This window comes from Durio zibethinus, chromosome 24, assembly GCF_047325235.1.
Source record: "Durio zibethinus cultivar Kanyao isolate XHJ-2024 chromosome 24, ASM4732523v1, whole genome shotgun sequence".
In the NCBI taxonomy this organism is placed as follows: domain Eukaryota; kingdom Viridiplantae; phylum Streptophyta; class Magnoliopsida; order Malvales; family Malvaceae; genus Durio; species Durio zibethinus.
The window spans coordinates 19,396,621-19,423,895 of NC_143185.1; the positions used below are offsets into that span (position 1 = coordinate 19,396,621).

General features: G+C 33.9%; 5 protein-coding genes across 7 annotated transcripts; 4 read left to right on the forward strand and 1 right to left on the reverse strand.

The window, feature by feature from the left end:
- The first annotated feature begins 2,019 nt into the window (after nt 1-2,019).
- On the forward strand, nt 2,020-9,386 carry LOC111317104 (nicotinate phosphoribosyltransferase 2-like). Of its 2 annotated transcripts, XM_022919448.2 has the most exons (15): nt 2,020-2,453; nt 2,803-2,950; nt 3,046-3,165; nt 3,283-3,417; nt 3,506-3,567; nt 3,793-3,868; nt 5,385-5,486; nt 6,328-6,444; nt 6,553-6,611; nt 7,176-7,350; nt 7,492-7,626; nt 7,734-7,832; nt 8,404-8,512; nt 8,924-9,036; nt 9,122-9,386. In XM_022919448.2, the coding sequence occupies exons 1-15, from the start codon at nt 2,302-2,304 to the stop codon at nt 9,197-9,199; spliced, it is 1,680 nt and encodes a 559-aa protein (XP_022775183.2). In that variant the 5' UTR covers nt 2,020-2,301; the 3' UTR covers nt 9,200-9,386. The 2 variants fall into 2 exon arrangements, with proteins under 2 accessions (XP_022775183.2, XP_022775184.2); XM_022919449.2 differs by lacking the exon at nt 5,385-5,486 and having other exon boundaries at nt 2,052-2,453.
- A 790-nt stretch (nt 9,387-10,176) lies between these two features.
- On the forward strand, nt 10,177-13,456 carry LOC111317105 (putative serine/threonine-protein kinase At1g01540). The gene is made up of 7 exons (XM_022919450.2): nt 10,177-11,326; nt 11,476-11,580; nt 11,694-11,816; nt 11,915-12,085; nt 12,172-12,301; nt 12,450-12,659; nt 13,194-13,456. Exons 1-7 carry the CDS (start codon nt 10,728-10,730, stop codon nt 13,314-13,316), a joined length of 1,461 nt encoding a protein of 486 aa, XP_022775185.2. The 5' UTR covers nt 10,177-10,727; the 3' UTR covers nt 13,317-13,456.
- An 848-nt stretch (nt 13,457-14,304) lies between these two features.
- Nucleotides 14,305-17,465, reverse strand: LOC111317106 (PI-PLC X domain-containing protein At5g67130-like). Its single transcript, XM_022919453.2, has 9 exons — nt 17,258-17,465; nt 17,048-17,137; nt 16,828-16,965; nt 16,599-16,736; nt 15,687-15,785; nt 15,278-15,581; nt 14,961-15,184; nt 14,788-14,874; nt 14,305-14,698 (listed from the first exon to the last, which is right to left on the reverse strand). The coding sequence occupies exons 1-9, from the start codon at nt 17,261-17,263 to the stop codon at nt 14,498-14,500; spliced, it is 1,287 nt and encodes a 428-aa protein (XP_022775188.2). The 5' UTR covers nt 17,264-17,465; the 3' UTR covers nt 14,305-14,497.
- Nucleotides 17,466-20,010: 2,545 nt separating this feature from the next.
- On the forward strand, nt 20,011-22,915 carry LOC111317102 (Subtilisin-like serine endopeptidase family protein). Its single transcript, XM_089753969.1, has 2 exons — nt 20,011-22,603; nt 22,717-22,915. The coding sequence occupies exon 1, from the start codon at nt 20,265-20,267 to the stop codon at nt 22,563-22,565; it is 2,301 nt and encodes a 766-aa protein (XP_089610095.1). The 5' UTR covers nt 20,011-20,264; the 3' UTR covers nt 22,566-22,603; nt 22,717-22,915.
- A 1,625-nt stretch (nt 22,916-24,540) lies between these two features.
- On the forward strand, nt 24,541-26,302 carry LOC111317108 (NDR1/HIN1-like protein 13). 2 transcript variants are annotated; one of them, XM_022919456.2, is made up of 3 exons: nt 24,541-25,149; nt 25,332-25,517; nt 25,637-26,302. In XM_022919456.2, exons 1-3 carry the CDS (start codon nt 24,664-24,666, stop codon nt 25,919-25,921), a joined length of 957 nt encoding a protein of 318 aa, XP_022775191.2. In that variant the 5' UTR covers nt 24,541-24,663; the 3' UTR covers nt 25,922-26,302. The 2 variants fall into 2 exon arrangements, with proteins under 2 accessions (XP_022775191.2, XP_089609892.1); XM_089753766.1 differs by having other exon boundaries at nt 25,332-25,415; nt 25,637-26,062.
- Nucleotides 26,303-27,275: the final 973 nt, after the last annotated feature.

The window sequence follows — 27,275 nt, forward strand, 5'->3', positions numbered from 1 at the left end:
GTTTATCTTATCCACCAAATAGATATGTCTACCTATATTAAGTTAAGATAATGAAGGTGACCGGCCTGTTTTCCCTCGACCACGAGCCGCCAAATTGGACCCTTCCTAACTTTGTGACACTACAGCATCAATTTTCTTATCAAATTTTCTCTGCCAGCTTTCTATAGGTTAGTTGAAGAAAATTTTGCGACATGAACATGGGCAAAACGACATTGATTAATCTTATTGTTTAGAACTAGAACAACTTGGTCATCTCATTACATGTTGTGTCCAAATGCAGAAGACTGTACCGTTTTCGGTCGGGGTATCCATTTTTTTATGGGCAAATTCCCATTATTTTTTAATATATAAAATTTATATATTATTGATGAATTAAATAACAATAATTAATTATTAAAATAAATTTTAAAAAATAATATTTTATTAATAAATATATATTTTAAACTTTTAATTTATATATATTTATTTTAAAAATTAATATTTACTTATTAATAAAATATCATCATTTGATTCAATAATATATAAAATTTATACACTAATAATATATAAATATAAACTTATATAATATTTTTTTTTCTGAAATTATAGTATTTTTTATGTTTTATCATATTTGTTTTAGTTTACATATGAGATCTCAAACTTCAAATCCTTCATTTTGAAAAAAAAAAGAAAAAGAAAAATAAAATCACTTTTCTGTTTTTGGTAAAAAGAAAATTTTTTTTCCTTGCTTAAGAAACCCAACCTTTCCAGATGCAAATTGTAAATTTAGATATGATTCACATTTATGGATGGAAATAGTTTGGGTTGAGATAAATTTTTCGTTTCGAATTTAATTTAAATTTTATATTTATAATATTTAAATTTGATTAGATTTAATAATTTTTTTTTATTTTTTATATTTAAATATAATTTAATTAAAAATTAATAAAATATTATTTTTTATTATAAATATAAAATAAAATAAATAATTTTAATAATTATTATATATAAAATTGGTCAAGAGAAATTTATTTAAAATTTAATTTTATTTTTTTTATCACTATTATTAAATCCCACCTAAAATCTAATTTTTTAAAAATTAACTATATAAAACCAAATCAAATCAAAATCTATCAAGATGATATTGAGCTGCCTCCTTTATTCACATATTCCACCATGTTATTCCAAAACGTGTTCAAAGTCGTGGGTTTGCTACTTTGCTTGACGAATTTTTTTTTTCCGAATAGACAGATTTGACGGGGCTAGGAACAACAAACGGTCAAACACGAATCAAAGACATTATTTATTTTTTCAAAAGAAATCTGTCATTTTAGGTTTTTAGTTATTAAGTTTTTAACAATGGTATTCAAATTTATCTAATTCGTTCCAATTGAATCAATCACTTCAAAGAATTGTTTTAGTAAATAAAAAACTTAAATATAAAAAAATTTTAAATTAAAATCAAATAATCGTTTAAAATTTTATCATTATATTATAATCGATTAAATACTTAAATATTTAATTTTAGTTAATTTAATCTTAATTAAATAAAAATAAATATTTGAACACTTAATCAAATAAAAATAAATGTTTGAGTTTTCAATTAAATATTATAATAAAGTAATAAAAAATTAAAAAATTATTTATTTTTAATTTAAAGATTTTTATTATATTTAAGTCTAAATAAAAAGAATTTAATTCATTAATTTAAATTAAAATAATATTTTTAATATCAATCATTGATATAAAGATTAAAAAAGTATAAAATTTACATAAATATAAATGGAAACCTTCGCTTAATGTTAATTTTGATTATAAACTTAAATTTCCGAATTCTCATTACTGTTAATTTTGATTATAAAATCTCTTAAAAATTATGATACATTTCAATTATATTTTGAAGATTAAACAATTTATCTCTTTTATTTTTAAAAAGGATGACAAAATGAAAATCAAAACAACCATAAGTAAATAAATAAAAAAAAAGAAAACATAAGCCAAGAAAAATATAAAAGGCAATAAAATTATGAAAAAAATATTATATGGTCCGCGAAAAAAGCCTGGTCCAGAACGGGGACCGAATTCCGGTCTGTACACGTCATACTCGCTGACTAAGCTAACGACTCCAGAGCAAAGCTTCTTAACTTTTTCGCTATTTTCCAGTTTTGGATGAAATTCAAAATTTTTTTTTCCTTCTAACTTTCCTTGTATTTTATGTTCGTGAGCCGCACGGTCGCTCTCCTCAGCTCTATAAAAGCAGGGTGGAGGAGTTCGTAACAGAGTGCATTTCTGAAAGAGTGAAGAGGAAAGGAAGGATATCTAATGGAGGCGAAAGGGAACAGGGCGAGTGAGAAGGCGGGTCGGGTCATGGACGGCCCAACGAACCCGATGGTTACGCCTCTTCTAACCGATCTTTATCAGTTCACCATGGCTTACGCTTATTGGAAAGCCGGCAAACACAACGAACGAGCCGTGTAACTTTCAATTTCCTTTTTTTTATTCCTTTAATTTCATTTCGTTTTCAATAATTTTCTTTTTTTTTTCTCTCTCTTGCTTTCTTATTTAATGCTTTGTTTGGCTGCTACGAAAATCGGATTGAAAATAGAGTTTTGTCACTAGTTAGTTATTAGTTAGTCACATTTGCTTGTTTCCAGTAGAGGTTTTTTTTCCCCCCTCTTTTTAGCTTAATTATTTGAATTTCAAATTACATGTGTTAGTTTCAGAAATGAAAAATGAAAAATTGAAAGCGTTTCCATTTTGAAAGATTGAGTGTTTTGAGTTTCGGCTTAGCAGGATTTGAATTGCTTTGTGACATGCTTTCAGATTTGATCTATATTTTCGGAAGAATCCGTTTGGTGGTGAATTTACGGTGTTTGCTGGTTTGGAAGAATGCATAAAGCTCATTGCTAATTTCAAGTTAACTGAGGAAGAGATCTCCTTCATCTGTCAAAGCTTGCCTGGTTCATGTGAGGTATACCGGACTACTTTGCAAAGGATTGAAGGATTCAAGCTTGCCTGGTTTGTGTATTGTATGGTTAACTTGTTCATTGTTTCTGCAAATGTCAGGAAGGCTTTTTCAATTATCTAAGAGAAATAGACTGTTCTGATGTTGAAGTGTATGCTATTTCAGAGGGAACAGTTGTTTTCCCAAAGGTACCCCTGCTTAGAGTTGAAGGGCCAGTGGCTGTGAGTACCATCTAACTAATTTTTTTGCCACATCAGTTTGTCTAGAATTTGGTATTCACTTTTGGCTCCTTTTTTTTACATCTTAATTTTTCTTGGTACCTAAATTTGTCATTTTAGGTGGTTCAATTGTTGGAGACTCCAGTTCTGAATCTTGTAAATTTTGCATCGTTAGTGGCTACAAATGCAGCTAGGCATAGGCTTGTTGCTGGAAAATCTAAAATGTTGCTTGAGTTTGGGCTTCGACGGGCTCAGGTTAATGATTTTTTTTTTTGTTTTATTATTTGAAGTGTTAATATTTGAGTTTCTTTTTGTGAAAAATTTCCATTCATGTTAATGGCAGGGACCCGATGGTGCTATAGGGGCATCAAAGTATTGCTATATTGGAGGTTTTGATGCTACAAGGTGGCTTGCTGACTTATTTGTAACCTGTTGTGCACTGCTTTCATGGTTTCCTATATCATTTTTTTTCAAGTGATTGAAATGAAGTAAAGTTAATATTTGCCCTCTGCTTGGTCTTGAAGCTATTTGGAGCTTATGATTCTTATTTATTCTTCACTAATGTCAAATCTTGATCTAAGCTAATGTTTTGTTTGTTTTGTTTCTGTGTTTATGCTTTGTGTTTACCAGCAATGTTGCCGCTGGGAGGTTATTTGGAATACCTCTTCGTGGGACACATTCCCATGCTTTTGTTAGCTCATTTACGGTCAGTAACTTTTTCTGGAAATTTCAAGATCTATAGCAATTAATTTAAGATTTTAATGTATATTTTCTGCGCATACTCTCACTGGTGACATGTACTTTAGTTTATACCAATGTGATAGTCTATAACTTTGTAAGTTGCTGGACTATTCCTGGGAATCTTTGTTATGTGAATTACATCATTAAAGGCATTGATTTAGCAAAACAGAAACATTAAGGGGTTGTTTGGTAACATTTTCATTTTCTGTTTTTTATTTTTGTTTTTAGTTTTTTTGAAATTAGAAACAAAAACGTGTTTGATAGTGTGTTTTTACTTTTTGTTTTTCAAAACTAAAAACAAAAATTTTGGAAAGTTTTGAAAATTTTTGAAAACAGACAAATGGTGTTTTCAGATTTTTGGAGACAATTTCGGTACTGTTACCGCGTGGGTACTGTTCACCGTTGGGCTACAGTTCAAAATTATTTCTTTTGACAATAATCGAACCTCTTCCTTTTAGGATTTAAAAGTTTTAACCACTTTCTCTTAACATGTTTTTGTTTTTACATTTCTACAAAAACAAAAATTCTATCCAAACATGTTTTCAAATTCAATAAATTGAAAATAAAACAAAACAAATTTCAAAAATATAAAACATAAAACACACAACAATACCAAATGACCCCAGAATATCTGTTATCTATAGGGTCTTATTTGCTTTAATTCTGACAGAGTTCAGAGTTCCTGTATTCTTTAATCAATTTGAAAATATCTTTTGTATGTTTTTCTCTATTAAACTCGGTCATTGACAATATCAATAAAGTAATGTTTTCTAAATTGCATTAGTGCAACTTTCATTTGCTCCAAATATATATGATTAAGAAAATTAAAACAAGACTATAATAAGTATTGTGTTTTATACAATGACATTCAACATGGGCATGTATGAGTTGTACAGTCATAACCAAAATATTTCCACATGAATGACTGGACACTTTTTCTGGTCAAATTAGTTCATAAACAGCAAGCCTAATTAAATGTTGCCTTCATTGTAGACCATGTTTGTTTTCGTTGATTACATTACTGGCATAGTAATAAATGTGAAGTTAATACCTATGCAGATATGTATGACATGGATGAAGTGACAGCAAGAGACATGATTTGAGCTGCAAATAAAGTTTTTATCTATCTATAGCTCTTAATTTGACTAATATAGTTATTAGTTTCCTATAATGTGCTTGAGTTTTAACTCTTACTTCTGGCCATCTGTGTCTAGAATGGTATGTGATGGACACATTATTTTACTGTTTGTTTCTTGTCTCTTAGTGAATTGTTCCAATCTCCATAAAATATAGTGTTTGGTTATGATCTTTTGGATTTCACACTGACCTTTTAAATTGCTTACTGTTTTCTATCAATTTCCTGTATGTTGTTCTATTGGCATTTGTCTTATGGTGTTTTCATGCATACAACTTTGTTGTGACTTCATTAGAGTTTTTTTGTGCTTCTTTGAATGCGAGGTTATTCAATTTTTTATGTGCAGAGCCCTGATGAAATCCTAGAGAAATCCCTGTGTAGCTCTGATCGTTCAAGTACTTGTGAGGACTTTGTCAGTCTTGTTAATTCATGGCTAAACAAAATAAAGGTGTTTTGGATTGCCCTTCACATGTTTGTTAAAAAATTTTTAATGTGTTTTTCTTGTATAATTTGTGCTATTACTTTTGTCAAAGTACATTAACCGAAACCCACCAATGGTACATGTGCAAGTTCATCAAAATTGGGTATTAAAGCTTACATTTCTTCTCTCCCAAGAAACCCAATGGCCCAAATTGCAATCTCAGATCCTAAAGCCCTGATTCTCAAAACCCATAAGGTTCAGAATAGAAAGTGCAAAGCATTCATTGCAGCATTTAGTTCTCAAAATCCATGTGTGTGTGTGTGTGTATAATCATTCAGGATTGGATTATTGTTCTGCTTTTTGAGACAACATTGGCTAATATTTTGTTATAAGAAAAAGGCTAATTTTAAAGGATTATCACCCATAATAATAATTATACAGATCTACTATGAGTAGTTTTCAGCATTCATACGAGTGACTGAACTTTGATATTTTCACAGGTAATACGACTGTTGGATTTCCCATCTGTTAAATGCTGCAGATAGTCATTCATGCTATACCTACATCAAATGCATTATGCATTAGGCAGACAAAGCTTAGTTTTTCATACTAGCGAGTTCATCTTATGCACATATCTGACAATAGTTTGAGATCATAATTGCTTAAGTAGTAGCCTTTCTGTCCATACTCCAGAAATTGGTTGGAGGAATGGCAGACAAAGAAACTCCTTAGAGTATGATATATATTAGGAATTTGTTTGAGAGACCAATGCTTTTCTAATTCTGTTCTCTTCTCTGCAACATTGCTGCTAGTTGATTACTTGTTGCTTCACCTACCTTAAGTTATCACATTGGTGCATATTTTGTAGTGGTCAAAATCACTTAGTGGCATTTTTGGTGAGACCAATCAGAGTGAATTAGCAGCTTTCATGTCATATGCCTTGGCGTTTCCTAGCAACTTTCTTGCTCTTGTGGATACATATGATGTAAGTACGCCTTCCTTGAGTTTTTGCTTTAAACCAAATTTGATGTAGTCTATTTTATTATAACATATATCCTCACTAACATTGCAGTTTTGAAATCCATTTTACCAGGTAATGAGGAGTGGAGTCCCCAACTTTTGTGCAGTTGCTTTGGCACTTAGAGACTTGGGGTATGTCTCAAAGGTTTATTTATAATTACATTAAAGTAGTTTCTTTTCTCATAAAACAATTCCCCACTTGCACAAATTGGGTCAAAAGAATTCCTTTTGCTCCCATTTGATACTTTATTTATGTTCAGTTTAGTAATTTTTTGTCATCTTTCTGATGACTTTCAAACACAAATTTATGTTGTCAAGCTGAATGATTGTATTAGTAGCATACTTTACTTGATTTGTTGAGAGAAAATGAATTAATGTATGATTATATCTTGACTTTTTGTATGGCTATACTTAAACTGAAATTGAAGTGATATGAAGAAAGGCATTAAGTAACATGGTTTATGTGCCATGCTTCAACAGATGCTGTCTCTATTTGTGTTTTTCTTTTTCATTTTATATGGATCATTATAGTTGTATGAAAGGCTATTCTTTTGTTGGGTTTCTCCATTCATGATGGGTCATATAGTTTGTAGGTCTAACTTTTGTTTACATAACATCTTATGGACTTTTTCATCCATACAAGTAAGAATTTGGTCATGCTCAATTCCAGTGATGAGTTAAATATGCAAAATTCAGGTACAAAGCTGTTGGCATTAGATTGGACTCCGGTGACCTAGCATACTTGTCTGGTGAAGCCCGAAAGATCTTTCATACAATTGAGAAAGAGTTTGGTGTTCCTGGTTTTGGAAAAACGAGCATTACTGCTAGTAATGATCTGAATGAGGAAACTTTGGATGCACTAAACAAGCAGGTAGGCAATCTAAACTAATTTTTTTTGAATAATTTATTCGATTCTTTAAGGGCCTGTATTATGATGACTATGCCTTCGATGTAGTACAGTATTCACTCTTGTGCATATAAACTCATGAGGGATTGCACCTCTTCTCTGCAGGGTCATGAGGTGGATTGTTTTGGAATAGGAACCTATTTGGTCACTTGCTATGCTCAAGCAGCTTTAGGTTGTGTTTTCAAGCTTGTTGAGATCAATAATCAGCCACGCATCAAGCTTTCAGAGGATGTATCTAAGGTTTGACCTTGCTGCCAAGAAGTTTAGCAGCATGCTTTCTTCTTCATATGACACATTTCCTTTTTTCTTTTTCTCTTCTTTTTATTTATTTATTTTTTAAATGCTAGGTCTCTATACCATGCAAAAAACGAAGTTACAGATTATATGGCAAGGAAGGATATTCCCTGGTAGACATAATGACGGGGGAAAATGAACCATGTCCAAAGGTATTAACTTATAGTTCGCGTTTCTCTTGTTGTACCCTTTTTCTTTTGCAGCCAGTAAAGAGGACTATTTTTGCAGCTGGTTGTTCTAGATCTAATTTTAACTTTAGCGACCTGACACTTCAATGTAGATAGATACTATTATTTTATCCTTTAAACTTAAATAAATGCTTAACTTTTATGCATTATTATCAACATATTAAAGTCTAATATGCCAGCCAAAGTTTTTGAAAGCATATAATTGATGATCTTATTAGTTATGGACAGCCTAAAATCAATTTTTATGCCAAATGTCAAAAACTACTTAACTGCAATAGTATTCACCTGTAAGAGTTTTGATTTCACAGTGTCACAGAGTACTTGTGGGATATAAAATCCCCCATTAGAGCCAGTAGTTCACTTTGATTTAAAAAAAAAATATATATATATATATATTTTCACTTGGATTGTTTTACATTCCTCTGTTATGTCACCAACAACCAAATAACTAATAGCTGTATGCACCACACCACACAACACAACACTACAATGATGAGGCTGAATGACCTCATTTTTATTCTCTTCAAATTTACAGGTGGGAGAACGAATTCTATGCCGTCATCCTTTTAGTGAATCCAAAAGAGCATATGTGGTACCAAAGCGTGTGGAAGAACTTCTGAAGTGTTACTGGCCTGGGAAGTCAGGTAGCTGCTCGTATACCCCCATCTTAGAATTTAATCACTACAGAATAGTTTAATTCAGCTCCTATCAAGGAGCAGAAATGATATCTTACTATAATTCAGTACTTCAGCAGTCTCTTTTATTCCTTACTTTTATACTTATTTTTTTATTGTTAAACAATTGACATCTTTTGATATAAAGTGTGTCCAATTTACATAAATTTAGCATTGTCCCTAATCTCTGTTGAACATGAAGAAACTGTATGAGAAACACTATATTCCGGTTCCCTTGCTACATCAAATATTGAGTCACTTCTGGTCTTAGGCTCCATATTTATGTTTGAATTCTAGTAACTCGCTGTTAAACGGAAGCGAGGCTCATCAGCAATTTGTTTATTCCCATTTTCTGAAACAAGTTTTTTCCCCCTCTTGAAGATAAAGTAAGAGAAGAGTTACCTGCTCTCGACGACATTAGGGACCATTGCATCAAACAGCTTGAGCAAATGAGGCCTGATCACATCAGGAGATTAAACCCTACACCATACAAGGTATTGCGGGCTAACCTCTTCACAATACTGCTTTTTCTTGTCAAACTTGTTGCTGGTATAAAAGTATTTTCTTATAACTAAACAGGTGAGTGTAAGCGCAAAACTGTATGATTTCATCCATTTCCTATGGCTCAATGAGGCGCCTGTCGGGGAGCTGCAGTGAGTATCGCTGATAACATGCATGGAATAGTGTACAAATAGCCAGTACAAGTAATGATTCCAAGGAGTTGGAGGAGCTTCGTGATATAGTCTTCATACATCACATTATTGTCTTCCTTTATGCCTAATAATCCATTATTTTTCGCATTGCTTAATAAAATGAATCATTGCTTTTTCTTCTGCTGTCCAAATTGTCTTATTCTTGTCAAAACTTTCGGCTACTTATATTTTTTAGTTGATGATACGTATCTGTACATATAAATATTTTCGAGGCAGAATAAGAAAGAAACGTGATTCAGACTTGTAATAATGAGGTCGTTCGTCTGCACCCAGTCAAATTCACATCGGTCTCGAATTATTTGAACTGTAGACGCAGCCGAATCAGCCACCGGCCGCCGAACCTTGGCCAACTGTCTCCAGTGGCATCCTCTCACTTGTCTCCTCCACCAGCAGCAAAAATCAGTTAAATCCCTAGTAATCGCAACCGCATTAGTCAATAAATGATGTCTAACTGATGAGAAGAGTTACTAAGCAAAATGTAACTTTCTTCTTTTGCACTGGGCTTTGAAAATTCTCCTAATAGTTATAATGGTGCTATGGGCCAATGGAGTTTCATTTGACCAACTTTCCAGCGTTGGGCCACGCTCGAGTATGTTTTGATGATAGATTTCTGTGTTATTTTTGGGAACACATTTGATGTCATTTGATGTAGTTATATGTTCCCTTACAACTTAAATAAGAGTTATAAATGAATTTCTACCGAAAGACGCATACAAACGAGAGAGAAGAATCAGATTATGTCACTGCTACGAAAATCTGATGAAACAGCATTGTACAGACATTGATAGGGATTCTATTATTACTACAAATAAGGTAAAGATTCAATATTATGGCTCCAAAATCCAACAACAATAACCACCACCAGCACCACCTCCTTACAGCAGGAGATTCTAACAATCAGATTCGAAGTGAGTTATTACTGATGGGATGGGCAACCACTGAGCATATTCAGCCAACGCTAGTGTGTCCAAAATCTAACCACCCACACTACCGGCACCTTCATTTCAATTCAATATGAAATGTTGTTGGACAGCAACCTGGCAGTGCTTGCATAAGAAAAATGTGCAAAAGTTAAGGCGATGTTGGTTTAACTGTTCATTTGGCAAGAAATAAGGAGATCTAGCATGCAAAAAAAAAAAAAGAAAAAAAGAAAAAATCTCTCTTTTTTGGACTCTGGATTACTACTTCAACACTGTTAAAATTACATTCGGAGAAAAACTGTTTAGCCGGGTTTTTTTGATTCGACAATGTAAAAGGTCCCATCATGCCAGCTTCTGTTCTTTTCATCACTATCACACCCTTTACTCTCTCTCTCTAGCCACTTTGCTACAACGCCTATGAGTGACTTCAACCATTCACTTTGATTCCTTGAAAACAGTAAATCCGTTGGCTTTGTCTTTTTTTTTTTTGCCTTGTTTCTTTTCGGCTGAATTCTTGGATCGGAGCAGCTGTCTGATCGGAGAACTGGGGTAATGGCAGACCAACTATCAAAGACAACCTCAATTTTTGGTTTACGTTTATGGGTAGTTCTTGGAGTCTGTGTAGGAGCAGCTTTTGTTCTCCTCCTTTTCCTCATTTCTCTTTGGCTTGCTTCAAAACGAACTAGACAGAAATCTTCTTCAAAACAAAGTGTCCCAGATGTTTCCAAAGAGATCCAGGAGATCAAAATCGACCCTCCAAAACCTCACAGGACTCAGATTCAGGCTGACCCTTATCCTGACCCTGACCCAAGTACAGGCATTGAAAGACAGTCCCTGCTTCTGCCTCCGGAAGAGGAGAGTCCAACTGGTTATCATGGAATTCACATTGAGATTGGGAAAGATCATAGAATTTCATATCCAGGGTTGTCTCCACATACAAGTGGTGAGGCACGTGGTGATTACGTAGCAGGAGTGGTGCCTGAAGTTTCACATTTGGGATGGGGGCATTGGTATACTTTGAGGGAGCTTGAGGTTTCAACAAATGGATTTGCACATGAAAAAATAATAGGTGAGGGTGGGTATGGGATTGTTTACCATGGTGTTTTGGAGGATAACACTCAGGTTGCTGTTAAGAACTTGCTCAACAACAGGTGCTGGAACCGGCTCTATCAATTCTCTATACTTTTATGTCAATTTGGATTAATTAATTGGAATCCATGGTAGAGCAATTCTTTTTGTTGGTATGCTGTATTCTTAATTTCTAACTAATTACTGAATTTAGACATCTGGAAATCCACAGGGGACAAGCTGAGAAGGAGTTTAAAGTTGAAGTAGAGGCAATTGGACGTGTTAGGCATAAAAATTTAGTAAGGTTGCTGGGTTACTGTGCTGAAGGAGCTCACAGGTACTTTGGCTTTGCTCAACTGCAGAAAATTACTAAATTCTTAATAACTTAATGGCATTTTATTTAGAAAATCTAAGAAAATTATTGACAATTACTTGTTGCCTCATTGTTAGGATGCTGGTATATGAGTACGTAAATAATGGAAATTTAGAGCAGTGGCTTCATGGGGATGTAGGGCCTTGCAGTCCTCTTACTTGGGATATTAGGATGAATATAATCCTGGGAACAGCAAAAGGGTTTGACTGAGATCAAATATGAAGCTTACATTTTGTCTTTTATTGATGCTGTTCTATTCCTGCATTATTTAATTAGTCATAGCTGGATTGTTTATTAGGTTAACTTACCTTCATGAGGGACTTGAGCCTAAAGTTGTTCACCGTGATATTAAATCAAGCAACATCCTACTTGATAAACAGTGGAACCCCAAGGTTTCAGACTTTGGCCTTGCCAAGCTCCTGGGCTCTGAGAGCAGCTACGTTACAACCCGAGTCATGGGAACATTTGGGTTTGAAAAATGGCTCCCTTTCTCTCTGCCTATTTTGTGTGTTTGGGGTTTAGGCACTTCTTACATTTAGTTTCTTCTTTTTGTAGCTATGTAGCTCCTGAATATGCTAGCACAGGCATGTTGAATGAAAGAAGTGATGTGTATAGTTTTGGGATTCTTGTTATGGAAATTATTTCTGGGAGGAATCCAGTTGATTATAGCCGGCCTCCAGAAGAGGTTTGCAGCACATAGCTAATCCAATATGATTTTGCTGGTTATACGTGCAAAAATATTCTTTTTTTCTTCTCAAAAAAAAAAAAAAGCTTTTATAAGTTTCATTCTTGCTTTCCCATATTGCATTTTGATTAAAAGTCAGAATTTCCAGGTGAACTTAATTGAGTGGCTTAAGAAGATGGTTGCTAACAGGAATCCAGAGGGAGTATTGGATCCTAAGCTACCTGAGAAGCCTACTTCAAGAGCATTGAAGCGAGCTCTACTTGTAGCTTTACGTTGTGTGGACCCAAATGCACAAAAGCGACCTAAACTGGGGCATGTTTTACATATGCTTGAAGCTGAAGAATCCCCCTTCAAAGATGTATGTATACAAATCTGCATACAAGTTCTGTTCAAATCAAATTTAAATGCATATGAGGAATTTAATCAAATCAAATTTAATGAATTTAGAACCTTATGAAAATTAAAATATACAGGATATGATTGTTTGCATTAAAGAATTTTAAGTGAAAATGCATGTGTACTAAACCATTGAAGAAGTCTTTTCGAAAATTCACAACATGTCATCTTGTAGTGCTTAATGATGCAAACATCCGAGGTGGATGCAGAATGTACATAAATTTAGCTTTGGAAACTGAATTTCATACCGTTACTCCAGTTTCCTTGCTATGGATATTGTAGTGCATCTAAATATTTTAACATTTCCCTTTTTATGCGGTTGATATACCTGGTTTATCTTCATGAACTTTCATGCCTTTCCCTCCTCTCCCCAACATTTTTCATGATGTTGAAAATTGTGACCATTAAAAGTAGAGGAAAAGGGCCACCTGATTTAGTTTGAATTTTTAAGCTGAAGGAACCCTACTGATTTATTGACCTAAGCAACTTGTTTCAGGATTGCAGAGCTGGAGGGGATGCAGGACGGGCCAATCATAACAATCTGAAGGATGAGTTGATAGAGAAAAGGATGGCAGAGTCAGGTGGCTATGAAGGTGCAGTACATACTAATGATGCATAATGGTGAGTTAGTGACGTCACGATGTGAAGAACAAAAGCCCTGAATATATGCTGAAATTGTTTGAGGTGCATTATACATTCTAAGTTCCTTGTTCTACATTTTGCAGTGCCAATTACATGATCCATTTCTTTTTTTGGCTATTTGTTCCTCTATGTTTGTTGCCTTGTTGGTGGCATCTATTCTTCATTGCAGATGTAATATACCTTCCAAAAGAAGGTCCAAATCAAATTATTTTGATCAATTTGTTTTCTAGGAGAGGCATTGAACGTTAAGTTTTGTCATGTGATTCAGAATCAAATTGTTGCTCACAAATTCATTTTCAACGAAACAAATTAAATTCTGGATGATTATTATCAGCAACCGTCTGCCAAATCATTACTGCAGTTTGTGAGCACATTTGATGAGCAAGACTTGAGCACCAGAGACATTTGAGTCCATTTATGACGCTTGACTTTTGAAATTGTTAGTCCAAGCTTCATGAAGACATGAACAGAGAGGTTATGTTCTGACCTAAGAAAATATCTCGTTCATTTACGGTTAGCTGCACCAATTCGCATTATCTATACTGCCAATATGAAGCTTCCTCGCCTCTCCCTTTTCTGGTAAACTTTTATGTGACAATTTTGTGCCATATAATGGTGGGACAAGACTTTATGATGCATTATCTGTGCTTCCAAGATGCATCAGAAACTTAACTGTAGGAAAAATTACATGGTAGGGACAAATGGTACTTGGTAGACAGTCCACATGCTTACAAGCCTACAATTCTTCTCAATTGGGGCACATACACATGATCTTCCATCAAAATTCAACCGTATGTAGGAACCCCATGTTTTCCCTGGAATAGGTAAGAATTGAATCGTCAAAGAAACTTGTGACATTTTCTTTTTTCAACATTTCCTCTTCCAGCTGGACCCTGTATCTTTTGTTTGCAAAATTCTAATCTTTAAGTGAGTTAAGATATGAAATATTTATGCTGATAAGGAAATAATAAAGAATTGTCAAACGAAATTAGAGCAATATATGAATATGTTATCTGACAAATGAAAACACAGCTGCAAGAACAAATGCTCCTGCTAATTAAGCACAAGAAACTGATGAGCTACTCCTCTTAAAATCACTGTCGTGTGACTCATATCTTTAAATTAAAAAGGAAATATAAACAGGCAAACTGGTGACTATTATAACCATAACAAGAGAATTGAGTTCAAAATTATGGCCAGCAACCACCGCAGTTGCACTGGTGTGGCATCTATATTAGCGAAGTTGGAGTTAGATAGTGAAGAATTTTCTTTGGTCGTTTGAGTAGCAGCAGCAGCAGCGGCAGCAGGCGGAGGAGGTGACATTGGAGGGATGTCACAGGTGCCAAATGCAGCATTGACCTGCCAAATATAACAATTACTGGTTAAACTAGATTTGGTACACAAATTAATGTTTCAAAAGTTAAGTAGCATATTAAATGTTAACAGACCTTACAATAGGCTATATTGTCACAGCCACAGGTGAGATGACCATTAGCAACATCCACAGCTTCTGGGGCTCCTCCACCATCACTCCTCTGCAACAAAAATCAGTTTCAATGACTGGTAGAACTTCCTAAATCGATATTAAAATGTTCTATAAGATTCAGTTCAGTTCAGGAACCTGGTAAAAATCAACAGCAATGAAGTTTGGCCATCGATTTCCAGCTGCTTTGTGACAGGTTTTCAGCATGGTAACCAGCGGACCTGAATTTTCAGAACAAACTGCTGTCTCATTTGGATTCGTAGGAAAGTAGTTTTGAAGAACCAGTGATCTTGTTTTTGTATTCATAGGAGATGATTCAGCACGGTTTGGACAGGAACCAGTTTCCATCCCATCATTTCCATCTGCAATTTCAGATCAAAACATATTCTAAATTTTGTTTCTACCTCCCACCAAGTACACATTTAGAAAGGGTTGAAAACAGAACTGGAACTCACACTGGTTTTCCACCACATATCTCCACTCATAAGCAATCCCCTCAGAAGCCTCCTTAGCTGATTTGGAGGTGAAAACAACCAGTCTCTCGTTCTGCTTGACCATATCATCCACTGTGGGCCAATCTTCACCATTCTTAGGCATCTTTGAAACAGGAAACCGGTATTTACTCAAACCAGATGCATTGAAAACCTTTGTTAAGCCTTGTGGAGATACCACATAATCCTCAATAAATATGGTGATTATCTCTGATGGATTTGCCTCTAGAAACGCCTGTATCTCTTTGAGGACATTAATGGCAGGTTGCTGAAGGTAATCAAAGATTCATGAACGATTAAGTAAGAATTTAAAAGATAAAATTTTCTTGAGATATACATATATTCAAGTAATTTAAGCACCTATTGAACTTACAAATGACGTGGCATTGAAGCATTGACCACCGAAGGAGTGACATAACCATATGTTACCACTGAAGTCATACATATCCAGCATAAGTCCTCGAACCCCATTCTAGAATAAGATTCGTTTCTTGTAAATTAAGACAATTCAATTCAAACATAATCCAATCTTTAATTAGATAACAGGAACATTTAACAAAAAAAACACTAAAATCTAAGTTAATCTTCTTGGACTTCTTAAACAAATCAAGTATGCAAATTAAAACACTAAATTCAGAGTTTAGCTTAGTTAGTTCATGCAAACATCGTTAAAAACTGGTGTCCAACAAATTTGAAATTCATCCCCAACACATACAATCTCATCTCCGATTCTCAAGTTGTTCGGAAAAATCAAACAAAATAGAACAAATAATCTGTTCTGATAACTCTCGATATATGGATATGATGGGAAATTCTATGCTCTGGGGTCCATACTAATCATAGTGCATGTTAAATGAGAATGATGGAGGGAGGGGTTAGCTGGAAAGCTTATATATGTTAATCAAAAGACTCTTAACAACTCATCATATCAAAATATGCTTAATTTTCAATCAAAGCACAGCTATGTCTACACTTTGCTGCATCTAACATACTATTTCCTCTTCCCTTTTGTGTTTGAGCGCCAAACCTATTGCTAGCTATAAAGAAGGACTAAACTACCCTTATGAATACATTTTATAATAATTAAATCAATAAGATTCACCATGCAATAATAGACCGTAATCAAGGGCATTTTGGTTACTTGAGAAATCACTTACAAACATGCCCTATTTAAAAGTAACTAACCAATGCTAAAGCACACAACATTTATAAAAATTAAAAACTGATATTCTAAAACAAAAAAAATAGTAAAAAAATGAAAAAAATGAAATTTGGAAAATCTTACCTTAAGTTGGTTGGTGATGGAGTCTTCCTGGTTAGTGGGAGAAATAATAGCCGATCCAGTTTCAGATTTTGCCCCTTTGAGGGCAAAAGAGTTATGAGTAGTCAGCCAAGAATATTGGTTAAATGGCAAACCTTTTACCTAACCATTTATCAAACCCAGACAAAAAAAAAAATCAATAAAAAAAAGTTATTACATGAAATTAAATGTAATTAAAACCAACGACTGAAACCTTTGATGTAGGGTTGAGTGGTTGAATCCGTGAGCATCTGGGTCGGGTATTTCCATTGACCGAGCAAGTTTGACATGTTAACCCGGAGTCACATGCACTGCTAGAAGAAGAAGAAGAAGAAAAACATGTTTCTCCGATCTGTTTAAAGGTTAAAAAACGTTCAATGCATGGTTTACGTAAAGAAAAGAAATGGGTTTTGACTTGGAAAGTTTTTAATTACCTTGAGACTGGAAGACAAGGAGAATAGGCAAAATTTGATAAGAAAAAGTTGAAGAATGGAGAAGGAGAGATGAGTTGAAGGATTGAAACTCTGCAAAACAAGAGTAAAAATACAATGAAAAGAAGATTGTCAATCAAAAGGGTTTAGCAGGGGAAAGATTAAAGTAGGAAGAGAGATGATAAAAGGGCATTGCAGCAGGGTATTACATACCTTCATTTATGACTTTTGAGAGAACCAGAGAGAAACGAAAGAGATGGAAAGCTTTGGGTCTTGAATGAAATGGAGTTTGGGATATTTGGTTATGGAGAAACAGGGATAGAAGACAGAAAAGAACAAGGGACGTATCAGTTTTGGTAAAGGTAGGGATAGGCTGTGATGTCTTGTCGTTAGTCGGTTGCAGGTTTTTCATTTTTCTTCTATCTTCCTTTTTTATTTTTCCTTTATATATAATTTGTTAATCCTTTTTTAGAAATTTAAGTATTCTTGTTGTTTTTTTTTTTTATTTAGACTAATATTCTTATAGATTTAATTATAGAAAATAAAAACTATTTATTCCTATTTATTTATTAATATTAGAATTTGCTTTATAATTAAAAATTAAAAATTCAAATTTCAATTAAATTTAAAAATTTTTTATTCAAATTTCAATCCCTATTCAAAAGATAAAAAAAAAAAATTCTTTTATAAGTTACTAGCTATTTTAGGTAATAATGAATTTTTAATTTCCTTTTTTTAAAACTCTTTAACAAATGTTCACTTTCAAATTTCCTTCATTTGGCAAAGATTTTTTTTTTTTTTCATTTGTTAATTTTTGCAGTTTTTCATGACTGGTTTAATCTAAGAAGGGCTGCTGTGTTTCCCACTTTTTTGGTTATATATGCATTTTTATTTCTGGGAAAAATAGAAACATTAGAAAAAGTATTTCATTTCATAACTACTATAGTAAATGGAAATTGGAATCACTCAAATTTGATACTTCAAAGTATTAGAATTGATGGTTTCAAAAAAAAAAAAAAAAAAAATCCCTCCATTGGTGTGTGCTTTTTTGGGTTATAAAAACAAAATTATTCATTAACAGCTAATTTAAAATTTTAATTTTAATACTTATAAAATTTATTTATTTTCAAATTATAATTTTTTTATAATAAAAAAACCAGCTTGATTTTGTACCACAAGTTTAGCATAAGGGAGAATGTTCACATTCGCAATGCTTGGTTCATGCTCCTTTTTATTATGTAGTTAGCAGATTAATTTCCACGTATTTATAATACCCTCAATAACTTAGACATTTCAAAACCATTTTGATAAATTTTAAAAATAAAATTTCAAGAGTTATATAAAAAATATAATATAATTTTCATAAATTTATTTTCAAAATTTATGTTATATTTTTGAAAATAAAAATTTCGAAAATCATATTATATTCTCGAAAATTTATTTTTGAAAATATATAAATTTTTGTTTAAATATATATTTAATTATTAATTCTTGATAACATTTAATTTTAATTTAATTAAAATAAATACATTTAATTTAAAAATAAATAATACTAAAATAAATAATTTGATATGTTAGAATCTTCAAACATTTGTAATAATTTCTTTAAGGTAAAGTTTAATTTTGACAACAAGGACCTCTAATCTTAGAGATCTTTACTGTTGAATTTATCAATCAACTGATAATATTGTTAGGATTAATGTTTTATAAGGTGTTCGAATTTGGATTAGTATGCATGCATACACATGAGTCATCGATATGTTCATTTTTATTTATCATATGTATGAATGAAAGAAAAAAGTTAGTTTTCAAGTATACATGAACATAAAAAAATTTTTGTCTTAGAAACCAGAAAATCAAGAACATTCTTTTATCCGTACAAAACTAAAGAACCAAAAAATAGTGTTATTGATTTTTTGGAATTTCATGAAAAAGAATAAGTTTGTGTCATGCATATTTGAAAATATTGATTTTAATTTCATTGTACATATAATCAATTAAATAGGTTCATAAGCGCATAATTAAAGTTTTCAATAATTAAAAATGAAACTGAATATTTTGAAAATAAATATTCGATAAATTTTGAGTTTTTTCATAAATAAATATATGAAAAGACTCCAAATTTTTCAAAAATAAATATCCAACAAGTATTGAAATTTTTTTGAAATTAGATATATAAAAAATTATGAGGCTTTTTAAATATTTATTTTCAAAAATCTTAAAATTTTTTTAGATATTCATTTTTTAAAAACTCAATTTCAGAAATTAAAAGAGAAGAAAGGAGAAAGGATATGAATAGAAAAAATAGAAACCGAAGGGTGAGGTATATTTAGTAAAAATAAAAAATTAAATTTAAATTTTAAAATGAATTTTAAAATGAGATATATAAAATAATAAATAGGATATAAACAGAATTTCCGATCAAAAGAATCATGCAAGTAGACCGTCCTCTAATTGTAAACTCTAAATAAATAAATAAATAAATAAATAAAGTACAGCTCTTTTTCTTTGTGATGTCATCCGTATCTTGTTTGCCATTGATGCAAATCTGGAAATGAATGGGGTTGGTAGATATAGATTATATCTGAAACTAGTTCTGTTTTCAAGTAAAACAAGATTAGGCCAGTTTTGGTAGGAATAGGATTCACAATAAGAGGAGAGCTTGGTTTTTGCCATTGAATAGATAAATTCAGCAACCCATGGAAGAGGAAACGAAGTTGAAACTCATCATCAAGACTTGAATTGAAAAAGTCTGCAATTTTGTTGAACTGTAGAAGAATTGACTATCAACAGCAACTAGCAGAATGAAATATAAAAATCAAAAGTTAAAAGTAAAAAAAAATAAAAATTTATGCAATAAAGGCAAGAGGGTAAAGTTATTTGTATGGGGGTTAAGGGACAAATTGAGGGTGAATAGCACTCTTGCTGGCCATGCAAATTTGAGGACTATTCTCTATGAGTTAAAACTAAAAGGGTAATTTATGGTCTGCCTCCCACTACCAAATGTGCCTTTAGCAAAGGAAAAGGTGGAAAAAAAGAGAGGGAGTGGGGTTTTGAGAACATGTAAAGTTCTGTGAAGTTGCACATCTGATGTAAATTTAAGATCTTGACAACGGTGATAAAGGAACAACTGTGAAAACTAGAAACTTTTGCTGTTACTCTGCTTTTTAGCATCAGAGCCGAGAAAGGAAAGAAAATCATACTGGTTTATGCCGAGATCATGTTCAGCAAAGGGCAGAGTTCAACCATGAGTATTCTTAATGTTATGTCCACAATTTTGTTCATTGTCTCCTTCCCTTCATTCACTCTGGCTAAATCTGACACTTATATCATCCACATGGACTCATCAGCCATGCCTAAAGCCTTCTCCAGTCACCAGAGCTGGTATTTGTCATTGCTTTCTTCCATATCAGCTACCTCTGAGGTAGCTGCTGCCTCCACCTCGACTTCTAAACATTTATACACTTACACTAATTCTATCAATGGATTCAGTGCAACTCTCACTTTATCTGAGCTTGAAGCCCTCAAGAATTCTTCTGGGTACATTTCATTTACTCGAGATCTTCCTCTTAAGGTACATACCACTCACACTTCTCAATTTCTTGGTCTAAGCTCAGTGTCAGGTGCATGGACAGCTCCAAATGATGGTGAAGATGTCATAATTGGCATAGTGGACACTGGAATTTGGCCAGAGAGTGAGAGTTTTAGTGATGAGGGAATGACTAAAGTTCCCCCCAGATGGAAAGGAAAATGTGAGTCAGGCACCGAATTCAATTCTTCCTTTTGCAACAAGAAACTCATTGGGGCTCGATTTTACAATAAGGGTTTGCTTTCTAACAATCCAAAATTAACTATTCCAATGAACTCCCCCAGGGATATCAGTGGACACGGAACACATACTTCATCAATTGCTGCTGGCAACTACGCACAAGGAGCCTCCTATTTTGGCTATGCCTCTGGAACAGCCAGAGGCATGGCTCCTCGAGCTTATATAGCCATGTACAAAGTAGTTTGGAGATACGGAACCTACACATCCGATGTACTTGCTGCAATTGATCAGGCGATTCAAGATGGAGTGGATATATTGTCCTTATCCTTGGGCTTAAGTGTGGATGACCATTTTTTAGAAGATGATCCAATAGCAGTAGCCACTTTCGCTGCCATGGAAAGGGGTATATTCGTAGCAGCATCAGCGGGAAATGATGGGCCTTTGTATTGGACTTTAATCAATGGAGCGCCATGGATGTTAACTGTTGGTGCTGGTTCCATAGATCGTCAATTTGATGGAACTTTGACTTTGGGAAATGGGCTGCAAATCACCTTTGAATCCTTGTATCCAGGTAATTATTCTCTAAACCAAATGCCCCTGGTTTATGTCGATGAATGCCTAAATGTGGAGGAACTAAAGCAATTAAGAAACAAGATTATCGTTTGCAAGGATCATCTAAGTATAAGCAATCAAGTTGAAAATGCTGAGTCTGCAAGGGTTGCTGCAGCTGTTTTCATATCCAATTATTCTTCTTTATCTGAACTTTACACTAGAAGCTCATTTCCAGCAGCATTCATTGGCCTCCATGACGGCCAAACTGTGATAGGCTACATAAAGCAGACTGCTAATCCAATGGGAAGATTTCAATTTGGGAAAACAACTTATGGTACAAAGCCAGCACCAAGGGTAGATGCTTATAGTTCCAGAGGTCCATTTTTAAGATGTCCCAATGTTCTAAAGCCGGACATATTGGCTCCTGGTTCGTTAGTGTTAGCATCATGGTCTCCAATTAGTGAAGTTACTTATATCGGATCACATCCATTGTTCAGCAATTTCAATCTCTTATCAGGAACCTCTATGGCTACACCACATGTGGCAGGCGTGGCAGCACTTATAAAGAGAGCACACCCTGATTGGAGCCCTGCAGCCATTCGTTCTGCCCTTATGACCAATGCCAATTCATTAGACAACACTTTAGGCCCCATTAAAGATGTTTCAAATTATAACCTGCCCGCTAGTCCTTTAGACATTGGAGCTGGCCACATCAATCCCATCAAGGCCCTTGATCCCGGGCTTGTGTATGATGCAACACCAGAAGACTACATAAAGCTTCTCTGTGCAATGAACTACACGTCAAAAAAAATTCGAATCTTTACTAAGTCAAGTTACAACTGCACGAGTCGGTCCTTGAATCTTAATTACCCATCTTTCATAGTTTACTTCAACGATGGGCAATCAACTTCGAATGAAAAAGTTGTGCAAGAATTTCAAAGGACTGTGACATATGTAGGCGAGGCAGTAATGGCTTATACGGCAAAGCTGACAGGAATGGATGGTATAAAGGTGATAGTGGAGCCTCAGAAGTTGGTTTTCAAGCAGAAATATGAGAAGCAAAGCTACAAGCTGAGGTTGGAGGGCCCAAAATTATTAAAGAAAGACGTGGTTTTTGGTGCTTTGAGTTGGACGGATGATGATGGTAAATACATGATAAGAAGTCCAATTGTTGCCACAAGCATCACGCCATCACCATAATCTACTTCACCAAAGTTAGAATTAGTTTGGTCTATTATGTACGTATTACTGAATAACACTGCAATATGATATCAATTAAGATCCTTTTCCTTGCTTCTTCCCTTTGTTCTTTTCTCTTCCCTTATCTTTTTTCTGTTTCTTCCTTTTACAGAAACAACCCCTTCTAGCCCACATGCTAGAACGAAGACTCCTCCCTTTCCCATATTCATAGCAAACCAGTGAGTCCTTTAGCTATTGGTGTTGTATATATTACCATATTATCCAATATTTATTCATGTAGAAACGTTTTAAATATTTTTGGGGCTTATAATACCTCGATTAACATTCTTTTAACATAATTTTACATACAATCATTTGAAAATAATATGGTTAAACCACTATCTTTAAAAATATTTTTGAAGTAAATTATCTAAAGTTCCTTGTTCTTCAAAATTTCTTAAATTGTCGCAAGAAGGCATTGAACCCCAGATCACTTGTAGCACCATTGAGTTAGACTATGTAAGAATTCTCTGTAGAATAAAATTTACTAATATTATACTATTAAGCAAAATTGAATGATCACAAATATCAACTTCTTAAAATTGTTTAAACCCATCTTCGGACTTCAATTTCGCACCTTTCATTGCCTTCTTTAGTGCTAGAGACACGCTTGGGCCCAATAGAAGCGAGAACTTCCAAAGCAAATTATACTACTTCACAGCTGGCTCCAATTATCGGTTTCAAGGTGAAGGTCCTGTGCTAAAAGATGTTGAATTTTAAGGAAAACAAAGTACCAAAACAGAAGCCATAAAGTCAGATTAAAGGGAGCCAAAAGTGATGAAAGATCACTATTCTCTTACTTCGGCGCTCAATTTATAAGGTAATTTTCACTTTAAACTATTTCACAAAAAATATCTCATAAATTTAATTTAATTCTCAATTTATATATCATAAAATTATAAAAATATCCTAATATGAAATTAAAGTATCACACAGATGCTGATCCAGAGATCCAACAGTGGCCACCAGAATCATCATCTACTCTTTGTTCAATCTATCGAGATTTTGTATACTTTTCTTAGATTTTCTAGCTGGTGAAATATTCAAGCTTTGGTGTCAGTATGTGATAGATTGTCAATCTTGCACGGTCGGTTGTTAGTATTTTCCTAAGGCATAAGACCCGCAGAGTCCATGCACCTTGGTCCAACCCACACGATACAAAGTTTAACAAACCAGGCGAAATATAAGGTTGACTTTCTTTACAAATTGAAGACAACTTGTCGACTAAAACTCAGGGAAGGTGCATCTTTTAGCGCCCTCAAGTCAACCTAATTTGCTGCATTCGGCACATGATAGGAGCCTCTCAAGGGCCAACTGATCATCCTGTGAACGTACGTATATATGGTTAACTAAAGGTGAAAACTTACAGATTGCTTGAATTAATGAATTTGATCCTGATAAAATCCAGAAAATTGTCTAAAATGTTCTTGAGACAGAGTATTGGCCCATGGGAAAAATTTATCAAACGATCCCCCAGAAAAGCTACAGGGGAAGCTTTAAGATTTTGCTTCATATATAGTTCATCCCCTAGATTTACAATTTAGAATATAAAATGTATGCAGTGAGATTTTGAGGCCCACTCCATATCCTTCCAGGCGATCTTGTCTCAGTGCTTTCAACACAAAGTTCAATGCTGTTACTTTGATCTTGATTCACTCACAGTAGACTCATCTTAACAGTTTCTTTTGCATAGATCATAAAAAAACTCAGGCTAGAGATCTGCAGTGAAACTAGTTTGTGGAAAAATAGTTGAAGTTGACGAATATATATGAATACAGAAAATCATTAACCGGACAACTGCCATTGTCTAGTCGTCTCTCTCTGTTAAGTCCCACCTCCCATTAATTACTTTCATACACAATGACTTCGATAACAATAAACAAAACACAATTGCAACGTGCAGACACCAAAACGTACGTTTGAGAGATCCTACACATATGGTAAACATTAATTAAAGTAAACAAATCAATAAAACCCCTCTACCCTCTTGCTCTTTCTGCGTCGATCTCCTTCACTGACTTTATTTCTTCAACTAAAAGAACAGCGAAAGTAGCAGAAAATGTCGACGCATCTCTCCAAAACTGACTCAGAGGTGAGCAGCCTAAGTCAATCTTCACCAGCAAGGTCCCCTCGTCGCCAAGTCTACTATGTTCAGAGTCCATCAAGGGACTCCCACGATGGTGAAAAGACTACAAACTCATTCCACTCCACGCCGGTGCTCAGCCCCATGGGCTCACCTCCTCATTCTCATTCCAACTCTTCATTAGGCCCTCATTCCTCACGTGAGTCTTCTTCCACCCGCCTGTCTGGATCCCTCAAACCACATCGAAAACAGGAGGGATCTCGCAAGGGTCGCAAGCCTTGGAAAGAGTTCGATGCCATTGAAGAAGAAGGTTTGCTTGATGGTGATGGTGCCCATCATGGCCTCCATCGTCGGCGTTGCTATTTCCTTTCATTTGTTGTTGGTTTCTTTGTGCTTTTCACTACGTTTTCTTTGATCCTATGGGGTGCTAGTAGACCTCAAAAACCTAAAATCACCATGAAGGTTAGAACTTCAGATTTTTTTTTTTTCCCTTTTCCATTCTTTCTCATCATAAAAACCCGGATCATTTCTAGATTTGACATGCATGGTCTTTATTTTAATTTTCCTTTTCCGAAATGTTTTCTTTAAGTTTAGTCTTTTGAATACAAAATTGTGAAAAGGTTATGACATGATTTTTTTTTTAGAGCATTTCGTTCAATGAATTTGTGGTTCAAGCTGGTGCGGATTTCTCAGGAGTGGCTACTGAAATGGTGTCGATGAACTGCACAGTGAGGCTCACATATCGTAACACAGCTACATTTTTTGGGGTTCATGTAACATCAACATCCTTAGATCTCTCTTACTCTCAGCTCACTGTGGCCACCGGATCCGTAAACCAGCCCTGTCTCTAATATTCAATGTTTTATGTATTTTGTCTTCTTTCATTGGGGTTCATTTATTTATTCTTACTAAGCGAATTATTATATATATATATATTTTTTTTTGGCAGATGCGCAAGTTTTATCAATCAAGAAAGAGCCAAAGAGCGTTAACTGTCGTGATGATAGGGAGTCATATTCCCTTGTATGGAGGCGGGGCTAGCTTGGCTAGTGTCAACGGTGCACCGACTCAGCCAGTGCCATTGACACTTAGCTTCAAGGTTCGTTCTAGGGCTTATGTTTTGGGCAAGTTGGTCAAACCCAAGTTCTATAAGAGAATTCAATGTTCGGTCACCATGGACCCCAATAAGATGAATATGGCTATTTCACTACAAAACAAATGCATTTACAGCTAGTGCTGTACTTTGATCATTGTTTGATGGTTTGAAGTTATTTTGATAGAAAAAAAAATTGGTACAGTGAGATAAACGAGAGTGGACAGGCAAGTTTCCGCTGAGTGGCTTGGATTTTGGAGACAGATTCAGGATTCTCTGGCTGTAAGAATCAAAGGCATTAGAAATCTAGTGGTGGTCGGTGGTTTAAATATTATAGATTTTGGACCCCCCCCCCCCCCCCCATAAGCTTTGTTTACGCTTGCAATAAGTTTTGATGCTGTTCATAAATTCTTGGACATTTTGATGAATGCTTTGCTTATTATTATTTATTTTTGCCTACCAATGGGCATTTAGATGTAAAATATGATTATAAGCAAGTCAAGTGAAGTTGGAATTCAACTCAAATTTGTTATTTTCAACCTTGAATGATTTTTTTTTTTTTGAGATATATCCATTTCGGACTTAAATTATATTTTGAATTGTTAACAATACAAATACAAAAATGATATAAAAATTAAAATAATATAATTTAAAATTTTAATAAAAATTATATATATAATTAAAAAAAAAATTAAAAAATATATTTTATATCTATCGTGCTAACATAAATTTTATATGAAATTTTTATATTTTACACTTATTTAATATGAAAGTGATATAATACAAATACACAAATTTTAACTCTAATTATATCTGCTAAATATACGAGTTGAGTTTGAAATTGGCTTTCAACATGTGTGCTTGAGCTAGTATACTTTATAAATTTAAGCTAAAGGTTTAGCCTATTTGTTAATGCTACTCAAAGAATTACTTTATTATGGAATTTCGTAAATTTAAAATGTTTGCAAGGTGGAAAAGCGTCCTTAGAGGCATAGCGGGAAGCCCGATTACCTTTGGGCTAAGCTTAGGAAAGAATTCTTTGGGATGTCACTTGATTTGACCCAAATTTTTATTTCATTAAATGAAGAATATTATACTAAATATAACTATATTATTATTATTATTATTATTATTATTATTTTTAGTTTTAAAAGTTTATATTCATAAAATTTATTAAGTACATTTAAAACCAAGCTCAAGTTCAATTAGAAAAATAGTAAATGATAACGCTAAGAAATAGTGACTATTAGATTCATGTGCAACCTTACAGTTTTTAAATTGGGGCCTGGACCAAAGGAGAGAGAGCCTTTGAATCCTAACTTGGAAATGTCCACCCCCTCCAGGCAGACCAAAGGGGCCCAAGGCCTGTGGTCAATAAGTGGACTACAGGAATTGCTCCATTATTCGTACATTCCATCTGGCTTTGACACACATAAATTGGAATACAAAATTTATGTTCTTTGCTAGTGTATGCCTGGAATCAGTCCCATCATTC

What these genes read in the sequence shown, in the direction of transcription:
- LOC111317102 (XM_089753969.1), top strand. Translation starts at nt 20,265, where the DNA reads ATGTTCAGCAAAGGGCAGAGTTCAACCATGAGTATTCTTAATGTTATG.
- LOC111317105 (XM_022919450.2), top strand. Translation starts at nt 10,728, where the DNA reads ATGGCAGACCAACTATCAAAGACAACCTCAATTTTTGGTTTACGTTTA. An exon ending in TGTGCTGAAGGAGCTCACAG is followed by an intron (nt 11,581 to 11,693) that starts GTACTTTGGCTT and finishes CCTCATTGTTAG; the next exon opens with GATGCTGGTATATGAGTACG. An exon ending in ATCCTGGGAACAGCAAAAGG is followed by an intron (nt 11,817 to 11,914) that starts GTTTGACTGAGA and finishes ATTGTTTATTAG; the next exon opens with GTTAACTTACCTTCATGAGG.
- LOC111317108 (XM_022919456.2), top strand. Translation starts at nt 24,664, where the DNA reads ATGTCGACGCATCTCTCCAAAACTGACTCAGAGGTGAGCAGCCTAAGT. An exon ending in AACCTAAAATCACCATGAAG is followed by an intron (nt 25,150 to 25,331) that starts GTTAGAACTTCA and finishes TTTTTTTTTTAG; the next exon opens with AGCATTTCGTTCAATGAATT. An exon ending in TCACTGTGGCCACCGGATCC is followed by an intron (nt 25,518 to 25,636) that starts GTAAACCAGCCC and finishes TTTTTTTGGCAG; the next exon opens with ATGCGCAAGTTTTATCAATC.
- LOC111317104 (XM_022919448.2), top strand. Translation starts at nt 2,302, where the DNA reads ATGGAGGCGAAAGGGAACAGGGCGAGTGAGAAGGCGGGTCGGGTCATG. An exon ending in GGAGGTTTTGATGCTACAAG is followed by an intron (nt 3,568 to 3,792) that starts GTGGCTTGCTGA and finishes TGTGTTTACCAG; the next exon opens with CAATGTTGCCGCTGGGAGGT. An exon ending in CTCTTGTGGATACATATGAT is followed by an intron (nt 6,445 to 6,552) that starts GTAAGTACGCCT and finishes CCATTTTACCAG; the next exon opens with GTAATGAGGAGTGGAGTCCC.
- LOC111317106 (XM_022919453.2), bottom strand. An exon ending in CCTTGTCTTCCAGTCTCAAG is followed by an intron (nt 16,966 to 17,047) that starts GTAATTAAAAAC and finishes ACCTTTAAACAG; the next exon opens with ATCGGAGAAACATGTTTTTC. An exon ending in CCATCACCAACCAACTTAAG is followed by an intron (nt 15,786 to 16,598) that starts GTAAGATTTTCC and finishes ATCTTATTCTAG; the next exon opens with AATGGGGTTCGAGGACTTAT.